The sequence below is a fragment of the Chiloscyllium plagiosum genome, chromosome 2, assembly GCF_004010195.1.
Source record: "Chiloscyllium plagiosum isolate BGI_BamShark_2017 chromosome 2, ASM401019v2, whole genome shotgun sequence".
NCBI lineage: Eukaryota > Metazoa > Chordata > Chondrichthyes > Orectolobiformes > Hemiscylliidae > Chiloscyllium > Chiloscyllium plagiosum.
In genome coordinates, this window is record NC_057711.1 from 34,433,050 (window position 1) to 34,445,485 (window position 12,436).

Consider the following 12,436-nt stretch of genomic DNA (forward strand, 5'->3'; position numbering starts at 1 on the left):
AACATCCTGCAGGAGGAACATTCCACTGCCTGCGCTGCCATTACTCTACACTTAGTCTCCAAAACAAGAACACTGAGGAGCTTACCTGTGGACTTTAAAGTTAGGTTAGAGGAGGAGGATGGGAGGGAGACCCTACTTTGTAGGGCCTGGGGTCTAGAACACACCCACTCAAATATCAATCACTTACCTTCCCGACCTGCTCTGCGCTCCAACTTCACTTCCACCCAGCTCGTACTATTTAATCAGCTGAGGGAGGGTGTTAGTGGTAATCAGAAAGTGGGAACAGGGTACTGAGTTGGATGCTCAGCCACGATTGTATTGAATGGCAAAACATGCTCAAATTATTGAATGGTCTACTGACGCTTGTATTTTCATGTTTCTATTTTGCCATGTTACAAGGTATTTTTGCTTGTGCTTGACTTTACTGCCTTAAGACTTCATGGGAGTTGCAGCCAATGTTGAGCATTCCCACTGGTATGCCTTCCTGTCTGTATACCATTGTGCTGCCACTGTTCCTGCTGAGCCTGTCCTGTTATTGGAATGTGAGCAAGGTGATTTAATTATCCTGGATCAGTGCTCAGCTTTGGCAGATAAGGGTAGGAATCAATAATGTTTCAAGTGGTCCAACCAGATCTGACAGTGGATGGCTAAATTGGTGCTGCAAAAATCCTTTAAATTCTGCATCCCTTGGGCAGAGGTGGGCAAAGATGACAGCTGTACCAGTGGGATAGCCAGATTAAGAAAGAGTAATTGTTTTATTGAGGACCACAGCACCAAGTGGGGATGGTTACATAAAATGGTCAATGCAAAAATACTGCCATAAACCGAGAGCAAAAGACAAGAGAATTGGGATTTTGAATGTACTGTAAGCAAATTGAAAGATACTTTTTTCCAATTGATGTAATAGCTGAATGTTACAAAGAAGTTGTCAGAGGTGGCCTTAATTGTGGTTGAAACTGTAAGATAGTGAAACCATGAGAGATGGTTTGGTTGTGGTCTTGAAAATGAGTTGGAGACTTTATATGAAGGAAGAGACATAATAAATAGAAGGATGGTAGTGAACTATGAGGAGAATTTGATTAGTGTATAACTGTGGAAATATTTGACAGCACCACCAGAGGCAAAAAATATAGGTTAATATTTCAAGTTCTGACCAAGGGACTGAACCTAAAATACTAACCAAAATTTTCTTTTTCTCAAATGCTGATAGACATGGTGTTTATTTTCAGCACTTTTTATTTTAAATCAGCAACAATAGAATAAAGTATGCCCAGCTACCTTCCCCCCAGTCCCACCCCCATCCCATTTATCTCTCAGTGCCCCCCAGCCCACAAGCCTCATTCCTGATGAAGGGCTTATGCATGAAAAGTCGATTCTCCTGCTCCTAGGATACTGCTTGACCTGCTGTACTTTTCCAGCACCACACACTCAACTTTGACCAACTAAGTCATATGTTTGGACTTATTTGCCAAATGATAGATATTAAGGTTTAATATAGAGTAAATTAGATGACTAAGTAATTGTGGATATTTGAAGGTAGCAATATGTTGTACAAACTTTGTGCAAGGAAATGAATATGGCAAAAGACATTCTGAAATCTATATTTATATATATTAACACTGATTATTTTTCTAAATATTGATGCAGTAAAAGAGAACATGGAGAATTTCCAGCGATCCACTGAAGATTTAGGAGACATTTCACCAATACTTTTTGAAGACAGCCCTCCCGTATTGTTACAGCAGGGGTCAGCTCAGATTGAATTGCCGCAGACAGATCCTTACCTGCAAACCAATGGAAAAGAGTCACATCAGAAAGACGTGATTGTGTTTGGTGTTACAGCAGAGGAAGCTGTTAGAGAAATGCGTTTTAGGATTGAGCAGAAGACAAAATTAACAGCAAGTGCAGGTAAAGCATTGTTTTTACAATTTATGTCAGCCTATCTTTATCTCATGTCATCAGTGTGGACATGAAAGTTAATTTATTAATTAGCCAGAAAAAAAATTGAAAATTTGTAAAAAATCAATCCAACCATCTGTAAAGCTGAAAATGTCACAGCTAAACTTTTTTTCTCAGAACTAAAAACAAAAGTAAGAACCAGTAGCATGTCAAAAAAATTGCATGTGGTGTTGGAAAATAAACTATTTTATGTTAAATTCTAATGAGAGGATATCATGTTTAGAAAGCAGAAAGACTATAGTCCATTCCATGATCTCAGGTCATCTCAAAACCAATTAAATACATTTGAAGTATAGTCACTGCTGTAATAGGAAATGCAACCAAGCTTCCTCTTGGCAACAACGTTAATGTTTAAGCAACATCGTTAAGGTGAACTCACTGGATGCAGCAAAGGTTATGTGCCCTGACAACATCCTGGCTGTACTAGTGAGGACAAGTTCTCTAGAACCTCTCATTTTTCTAGACAAACTGTTCTATTACTGTCAGATCACTGGTATTTGCCATCAAAATGGGAAGTTGTCCAGGTATGTTGTAGCCATAAAACACAGAACAAAATTGATTGGTCAATTACAGCCCAGCAGTTTACACTTTCATTAGCTAAATATTGGAAATACTGTGAGCAGTACTACATACTTGCCAATAACTTGTTCAGTTCTACAGTTTGGATTCCACCAAGATCAGTCAGTTTCAGACCCCTTTGCAGTTTTGTACCAAGTGTGGATAAAAGAGCAGAGTTCTGTCAGTGTGCTGCTAGTTACAGCTATTGACAGCAAGTGGCATTTGACACAGTATGGTTTCAATATACCCTGTAAAATATAAGTCAGTGGGAACAGGACATAAGAGTCTCCACTGATAGGAATTATGTCTAGCACAAAGGAAAATAGTTGGAGTTCAGGACGTCACTATAGGAATTCCACGGCAGTATTTTGACTTGAATGTCTTCAGCTGCTTGATTGCTAACCTTCCCTCCAACATAAATGTGGATATAGTCATTGGATGATTGCATTGCATTCAGTTTGATTTATAACTCCTTGGATAATGAAGCAAACCCAACCTTAGCCGTACCGCAGCAAGACCAACAAGAGTCAGGTTTGGGCTGATAATTGGCAACTAACATTTGGACCACAGAAATTCCAAGAAGTAATCATTCCCAATCAGGGAGAATCTCACCACCTCACCTTGATGTTCAATGGTATTACTGTCACTGTGTATGCCACTGGGCATCACAGACATAACAAGATCAACCACACACTTTTTTGATTAAAGGAATAGACCAGAGGCTGCATATAATAGCACCTTCCATAGGTGTGACCTCTAACAGCAAGAAGAACAAGGTACCAGGTGCATGGGAGCACCACTATCTGTAATTTACCTGTCAAGTCTTGAAAATATATTGTAATTCCTTTATTGTCACTGGGTCAAAAACTTGATCATCCTACCTACTAGCAATTTGGGTACACCATGTGCAATGTGAAGTGTTAGTAAGTCACCTCAGCAGCAACTTCTCCAGGGAAATGAATGAATTTAATATATATTTTAACTACATTTTAATAAAATTAAAAATGGTTTTGAAATGATTGATGCAAAGAAGAAGATTTCAGCTATGGAGAAATTGAAAAAATGCCATACAGATGGGAGAGGTCTGGAATAAAGGAAGTGCATAATCCCAATGAAACTGAAAAACAGGTTAACACTTTCAACATTGCCCCCTGTAATGGGAGAACTGTGAGGGGCTCAAATCTGAAACATTAGTGTTCCCTCCCGCCAGATTGAAAGTCAGTCTTATACTAAATTAGTCAAATAAGAGTTGTATACTTGATCTCTGAAATTGATGCTGTTATAAAGCTTATCAACATACATATGTTGATAGACAAGTAATGAATCCAAGTTGTTCCACACAAACAGTACACACAATCTCTATCCCATCCAAAACCATGAGATTTGTGTGGGTTGAAAAGTCAGATTGAAAACCCACCACCATTTGTGGAATAAAGTCTGGAGAATCCCACTCTGATCCTTTTAGGTGACTGAAACTAGCCTCGGAAATCAGTCTGGCCCAGACAATTTTATGTATTATCCACTTTTTAAATGAGATGATCTCCATCCCAGTCAGAAATAGATCCAGTTCTCACTGAGAGAATGCAGGGAATTACCATTCACTTAATGAACTGCCTGTCTGTTCCACAGGTCCATGATTCTGTAGGAAAAGTGCAACTTATGGAGGAGGTGCTGCACTAGGGGAGAGTTAAGCCTTTTTGTAGGACTTGAGAGGGAGGGAGAAAATATTACAGCTGTTTGACTGGGAACCAGTTTAGGAGGTAAAAACAATGACTGCAGATGCTGGAAACCAGATTCTGGATTAGTGGTGCTGGAAGAGCACAGCAGTTCAGATGCTGCCTGAACTGTTGTGCTCTTCCAGCACCACTAATCCAGAATCTGGGAACCAGTTTAGGTCGGTGAACACAGGAGAACTAGGCGGGAAGCAGAGTTTGTATGATCTCAAGATTGTAGAGGTTAAAATATTGGAGACAGGTGCAGTAGCAAGAGTCATTGAGTTATTCAGCATGGAAACATACTCCTTGGTCCAACTTGTCCACATCAACCAGATAGCTAAACCAATCTAGTCACATTTACCAGCATTCAGCCCATATCCCTCTGAACCCTTCCAGATGCCTTTTAAATGTTGTAATTGTACCAGTCTCCACACCACCTCTCACAGCTCATTCCATACACACACCACCCTCTGTGTGGAAAAAGTTGCCCCTCAGGTTCCTTTTAAATCCTTTCCCTCTCACATTAAACCTATGCCCTGTAGTTTTGGACTTCCTGACCCTAGGAAGAAGACTTTGGCTATTCACCCTATCCGTGCTTCTGATCATTTTATGAACTTCTCAGCCTCCAATGCTCCTGGGAAAAATCGCTCCAGCCTGGTCAGCCTCTCCCTAAGCTCAACCAATCCAATCCCAGCAACATCCTTGCAAATGTTTTCTGAACTTTTTCAAGTTTAACATAATCTTTCTTACAGTAGGGAGACCAGAATTGAATGCAATATTCTAAAAGTGACTTCACTAATGACTTATACAGTTGTATCATAAACCGACTCCTATACTCAATGCATTGACCAATGAATGCAAGCGAGAGAGATTGATATTTTCATCAGCTATTGGATGTGTAGTGCAAAGCCACAGTTCAATCCGGTATTCTTCAAACAGATCAGGGCCCTGCAAATGATTATAATGCTTTTCAAGAAATAAATCACAATTTGAACTTCTGTGCTGATCTTCAAATAGAATGGCATTCTCCAATCTTCAATCCACACATTTTATTGCTCCAGTAGAGACCTCAAGCAGATCGAAAAATGATCTGATGGGATGGGGATGGGATGGAGGTGCGGTGGGTAAATTGTATTGCAGTGGAAATTAGCAATTTCAGTGATGATGAAAGTGTGTGATCAGAAAGTCATCTTGCAATTAACTAGGACACCAGGATTGCAAACGGTCTAGTTCGTCCTTGAAGACTATCAGGCATAGGGATACAGTTGATATCTCAGAGTCAGTGTTTGCAGCAGGGACCAAAGGCAGTGGCTTCAGACCTTCATCTGTTTAATTGGGGGAAATGTTTGCTTGTCTATTACTAGTTGACAGAGATGCTGTTATGACTTAAAGAGAGTGGAGAGTGAGGGAAATGTGGAAATTAATGATATATTTTGTTTAAAATGACTTCAAAAATGGAGGAAAGTTCATTATTGAAATAGAAGCAATTCAAAAGAGCAGCTCATCACCACTTTCTCAAGGGTAACAAGGGATGGGGAATAAATGCTGGCCAGTCAGTAATGTCCACATCCCATGAATAAATTATTAAAACTAATCATATTTAGATTTTAAATTTCAAAGTGATCCATCTAAAATATCCATTGTATCACATAAGATGATCACTTGAGATGATGAAATGATGCATTAGCAAATGTGATCTATTGTCCTCCCCGTTTAGATCAAAAATAAATAAAACATCAGTAGAAGTTATTTTCATTCCTTCAAGATTACAGCACTTCAAATGAACTCAAAAGGAAGAGCAACCATTTAAGATCAGCATAATGCAAATTGCAATTTTGTTTTAATTTTTTAATGTTTTACTTGATATTTCCAGGAATTGCACCAAACATGATGCTGTCCAAAGTTTGCAGTGACATGAACAAACCAAATGGTCAGTATCGAATTCCAGCAGAGAGAGATGCTGTGATGGATTTTATAAAGAAATTGCCTATTAGAAAGGTAATCTGTTGTGAAGGTTGTATTTATTTATTATCCACCACATAGCAAAGTCCAATTCACTAGTTAAAAGAGAACAGAGAAATTTCAGGGATTGTATCTCTTAAAGTTATTTCTGTCATTTTTTTGTGTGCACAATGTGGCACTCAAAATTTGTTCTTACTTGTACAGTTTCTGGGGCCTGCAAAACATTTTCTTTTAGTTCTACTTTTAGAAGTTTGAAAATTGGCAACAGGTTTTCTTATTTGGATTTAAAAAACTGAATGTATTACAGATCAGTGAGTCTCACGAAGGTGGTAGGGAAATTATTATAAAAGATTCTCATGGATAAGGTCTATATGCATTTATAAGCAAGTGGACTTATTAGCGATAAACAGTGGTCATGCCTCACTAACTTGCTCGAGTTTTTTGAGGAGGTGACGAAGATGATTGAGGGAAAAGCAGTTAATCTTGTCTACAAGGACTCCAGTAAAGTCTTTGACAAAGTCCCTCATGGTGGACTGGTACAAAAGGTGAAGTCACATAGTATCAGGGATGATCTGGCAAGATGGATACAGAACTGGCTTAGTCATAGGAGACCGAGGATAGCGGTGGAAGGATGCTTTTCGGAATAGAGGGTTGTGACTAGTGGTGTTCCACAGGGATCCATGCTAGGACCTCTGTTCATGGTCTACATAAATGATTTGGAGGAAAATGTAGCTGGTCTAATTAGTCAGTTTGCAGCTGATACAAATATTCGTGGAGTTTTGGATAGTGAGGAGGATTGTCAGAGGATCAGTTGGAAGAGGGGGCAGAAAAATGGCAGATGGAGTTTAATCCACCTGAGATGATACATTTTGGAAGGTGAAAATTATACAGTGAATGGCAGAACCATTAGAAGTATCGAAGAGCAGAGGGATCTGGATGTGCAGGTCCACAGATCACTGAAGGCAGACAAGGTAGTAAAACTGCTTGCCTCCATTGGAAGGGGCATTGAGTATAAGCATGGACAAGTTATGCTGCAACTTTATGGAATTTTAGCTAGACCACACTTGGAATATTGCAAATAGTTCTGGACACACCACTAGAAGGATGTGCTTTGGATACTATACAGAAAAGGTTTACCAGGATGTTGCCTAGTATGGGGGATTTTAGCTATGCAGAAAGGTTGGATCGGCTGGGTTTGTTTTCACTGGAATGCAGGAGGTTGAGGGGCGACCGAATGGAAGCTTATAAGATTGCGAATAGCATGGAGTGGAAAGTATGAGACTTTTCTCCAGACTGGAGGGGTCAATTATTAAGGGACACAGATTGAAGGTGTGGGGGGAGGGGGGGGAGGAGTTTAAAAGCAATGAGCGAGGCATGTTTTTCATACAAAGGGCCTGGAACAAGCTGCTGGAGGAGGTGGTGGAAGCAGACACAATAGCTGCATTTAAGAAGCACCTAGACAAACACTTGAATAGGAAGGGAATAGAGAGGCACAGATTCTGTAAGTGAAGACTGATTTGTATGCAAGGGCCAAATGTAGCGGTGCAGGCTTGGAGGACCAGAGGGTCTGTTCCTGTGCTGTATTGGTCTTTATTCTTTTCTATGTGGGGTCTTCTTTCAGAAAGATCTTAAAAGTAATTTGCCAAAACCATTTTTTATGAGTGCAACGATTGGCTTTATACACACAGCACTTGCTGTTCAAGTCCTGACAGGAATGAAATCAATGCACTTTTTAAAATGTAACTGTTATGCCTCATCCTTTTTCAGTGTGCGGTCTCTTCAAACCTTTTCTGTTGGGTGCACACCACACACTTTTCACACAGAAGATGGGCAACATGGTACCTTTCATGTTGTAGTTTAGCATGAAAATTGAGTAAGAATCTTTAGTTAAGAAGAAGGATTAGAGAAACTAGGATTTTTCCACCAGAGCACAGAAGAATAAGAGATTAGATAGAGATATTTTTAAAAAGCTGCAAAATATTTTGGCCTAATTAGAGATAAACTATTTCCATTTTTGGTTGTGTCGGTAAATGCAGGATATAAATTTAAAATCACCAAAGTTGAAATAATGTTGTAATAACTTTTAGTGGACAGGTTGAGACATTTTTGAAAGAGAAGAGATTGAAAAGTAAAGGAATTAAAGAACCTATGTTCATATGGCGCCTTTCATTTGTAGGACAACGAATGTATTAGGAAGATTGTATCAGTTATTCTACTTTTATTAGGAACTTAATTTTTTTAATAAGCACCTACTAAGATTCTTTGTTCTTTAATGGGACATGGGTGTCTTTGGACTGAGTCAGGTCAGCTCGTTTGGCTGGCTTTGTGATGCAGAGTAATGCCAATAGCATGGGTTCAGTTCCCATACTCGCTGAGGTTAAAGGATTCTCATTTTCAACCTGTCCCCTTGTTTGAGGCATGTGACCCTCTGGTTAAAACACCATCAGTCTTCTCTCTGTAATTGAGAGAGCAGCCCTATGGTCTGACATCTTTATCTATCAACAACTTGCACCTTCAAATAGGAACATGCCCCAAGGCACTTCACAAGTTAATAAGGCAAATGGTGCAGCCATACAAAACAGTTCTATGCCAGTTAATTTTATTTTGCCTGTGAAAGATGTAATAAAGAAACCTTTTGCAATAATTCATGGAGCCTTTGTAGTCCACTTGGTTGACATTTTTTATGAAACAAAGTAGCAGAGAGGAAAGGGGGTTTAGTGAACATCTCATTGACAAACAAAGCATAAAATGTAGAACTTGCACAAATGTAAAACACTCTTTCTGTAATTGGCAATGTGTGCTTTGGTACCAGGACTTGAAAAATTGAAAGCCATACCAATGTTTTTAAATTTCATTACATTGTAGTTACGCTCTGACCTGAAACTCTGTTAAGATGGCCAGAGTTTATGGCATTACAGGGATATTGTGATCATGCATGGAAAATCAAACGGAAAAATCAGCAGGGAAGTTGCCAGTTCATTGAGTAGTTCTGTGGCCATTGCCGTGATGTAAGGATAATGTTGGTCTACAATGCCCCCTGCTGTTTAATAACTTATAACATAAAAAGAAGCCACCCAACCAGAAAATTGCACCTTTCAAAGAAGAGAGGGATGACCTGGAAATTGGCTGAAAATAGAAGATTTTAATTTAGATGGAAAAAAAAGCAGCATCTTACATTAGATTAAGTTAATCATTTAAGTCCTTCGTTCTGTTTCTGTTGGTGAATGCCAAGTCTTATTATTAAAGTTCGGGAATTTGTCAGAACTACTTTGCTATCTCTCAGTATTTATCCTGCAGTTTCTTAACTTAACAGGTAATAAAGCCATTTGGGATAATTTTGGTTAATTGTGCATGTATTTCAGAATTTAGGAGACTTCAAAGGATTTTAAGGAAAGGATTTCATTTTTTAAAAATCCATAATTGTGTCTAATGTGCTAGTATCAGGGATTATATTATGATCATACCTTCCAAAACTTGAGTTCATTCAAAAATCAGTTGGCTGAATCCTAAGTCATGTGACCTTGTGTTCAATGGCTGCTTAACTGAGAACATCTCATTTTGGAACCATTAGTCTTTGCAAACAGAAAAACCATGTGCATACACTAAACCTGTTTCAATACAGTAAAATAGATGATCAACTTTATCTGGTTCATTTCACAGTCTTACCAATCAGAATCAAGCTGTCTTGTTCAAGATTTAATTGAAGCTTAGCTGTTAACAGTCACTAATTATCTAGCCAGTACATTCGTCACAGCAACATTTCTACAAATCAGAATCTGTTTGCCAATAAATCAGCACTCATCTCTCACACAGTATAAATGTTTTCTCTTCACTTGGTACTACTTGTGAATTATCCTTTTGAGTGTAAAATGTAAAGTTCTGACAAAATGTGTCTTTTGTTGCAAAAGCTATATGAACACATGAAGTTGTCATATTAGATGCGTATAAATAAATTTGTTTTGTTTGGTACTTTTATCTGTAGGTACCTGGTATAGGAAAAGTGACAGAAAAGATGCTGAATGCATTAGGAATCACTACATGCACTCAATTGTACCAGCAGGGGGCCTTGCTTTCCATCCTTTTCTCTGAGAGCTCCTCATATCATTTCTTACAGATCTCACTTGGTCTGGGTGAGAACCACCTTGCAAGGTAAATACCTACTTTAAATGCTTTAAAGAAAGCTGTTATACACACCTTAAACCAACTGATGATTGTGCAGACGTTGTGACGATTGAATATGCTAAAGAGCCATGTCGCAGTGATTATAAAACATGCCTTGTAGTTATTCTTTTGAACATATTTACATGCCATCCTTTCCCTGCAGCCCAGCAATCTTTTTTAAGTTTAGGTGCTGATTCAATTCCCTTTCAAAAGTCATAGTTAAATCTGTCTGCCCAGTGCTGTCAGGTTGTGTATTCCCGAACCTAAGCACTCCTTGCTTAAAAATGTTCTCCCTTTTTGTTTCCATTTAATTCTTTTGTATCTGGTGTTTGACTATTTCAACAGCAAGAAACGGTGTCTCTCTCCCTCTCTCTCTCTTTTACTGTACATCTGAGAGTGGAGGCAGTAAGGTGGGTGAGCAAACTGACCACAGTGCCCATCGTATAGAGCACCATTCAAGTTCAGAATGCGAATATAGTATTAGTATGGCCTGATGACTATTACAGAAACATAGTTACAGGGTCAACAAGACTGGGACCAGAATGCTGAAGCATGTTTGAAATTTTCAAAAGGCAGGAAACTAGGAACGGATTATGCAGTGGCTCTACCAAGCATAATTTCCACTTTCAGATTCACCAATTCAATTCAGATTTCACCAGCTGCAATATGGGATTTGAATCTGTGTCCTCACAACCTGACAGCACTGGGCAGACAGATTTAACTATGACTTTTGAAAGGGAATTGAATCAGCACCTAAACTTAATGTGATGCATTATGTGATGGATGAGATCACTCACTCAGCAGGACTACAAAATATAAAAAAATTATCAGAGTTCTTGAGGAAGTAACAGATGAGGTGGATAAAGAGAAATCTGTAGATGTGGTGAACGTGGATTTCCAAAGGATATTTAATAACGTGCCATATTCCTTCACAAGACAAGAGCACAAGTGTAAGGATAACATTAACATTGATAAAAGTTTGTTTAACTAACAGGAAGCAGAGAGTTGGGATCAGTGTTTTTTTCCAGTTCTCCTTCTCTTTTCCTAAACCTCTCCTGTATTCTCTTGAAAGTATTCACATCCTTCCTAAAGTGCAGTGCCCAGAAGTTCTTCCTACCAAGGTATATCACTTCATACATCTCTGAATTAAATTTTATTTGTCACATTTCCATCCATTCCTTTGGGCTGTTATATCCCCTTGAATCCTATCACTATTCTCTCTGTTTGTAACACAAGGACAGAGGTTAAAAAGCTAGTTTCAACTGTACAGGAGTGGACCAGTTGGGCTAAGTTCTATCATGTGCACCAAGCTGGGTTACAGCATGATGTCCTATGGAGGCCACAGTTGAAGAGCAATACCCTAGTCATCCTGTGTTGCAGTTAAAGACTTTCTCTGTTGCAAGCCAATTTAAAAGGAAATAGGACAACAAAGGATTCTCTCTCACCCTGAACTCTGGAATTCAATCACTGTTAAAATACATCAAATCTACTGAACCTTAACCAATCCAGAAAGTAAGGTTCCTGAAGCTGACTGCTTACCTACCTAAGTCAACACAATCAGTAAGCTCCACTGTAAAGGCCACACTGTTTAACTATCTGATCTTCAGAGATTGATTTTGTTTTTAAACTTCTATCCTTTTGGACTTGCCTCTTATTTCTAATCTGTGTATGTGTGTTGGATTAGTATTCTTCACAAGTATAGTTACTACTAATCTAATTTTGTTAATTCAAGAAAGCCTGATTGAATTAGCTCCTTTAAAGACGTAAGCAAATTTGGATCTGGGAGAAAGGTATCCACAAACAAAGAGATCCTTTTCAAATGACCTTGCTGCAACCAACCGAGTGGGTGGGTGAATAAAGAAAGGGAGCCAGTTCGCCGCCCTCACCTTGGAGATTACTAATGTGGGTATTGTTAGGGCAAAAACGAAATAAAAACTGAGAAATGAATTTAAATAAAGAGACTACTGTCATTCCAAAATTTTATAAGAGTGACTTTACATTCCTCCCCAGACATAAACATTTCCCTCATTATTGGCACACTTATTGTTCCCTTCCCTTTATAAGTGTTGGGATTGCCCATG

The 12,436-nt window shown here is 38.8% G+C and overlaps 1 protein-coding gene across 1 annotated transcript in view; it reads left to right on the forward strand.

Moving 5' to 3' along the window:
- Window positions 1-10,551, forward strand: part of polk (polymerase (DNA directed) kappa) — a 63,499-nt gene extending 52,948 nt beyond the window's left edge. Inside the window, exons 7-9 of the mRNA XM_043707395.1 lie at window positions 1,648-1,908; window positions 6,106-6,230; window positions 10,177-10,551. Of these exons, the coding sequence (XP_043563330.1) occupies window positions 1,648-1,908; window positions 6,106-6,230; window positions 10,177-10,347 (557 nt within the window). The 3' untranslated portion in view covers window positions 10,348-10,551. The remainder of the gene's footprint in view (window positions 1-1,647; window positions 1,909-6,105; window positions 6,231-10,176) is intronic.
- Window positions 10,552-12,436: the final 1,885 nt, after the last annotated feature.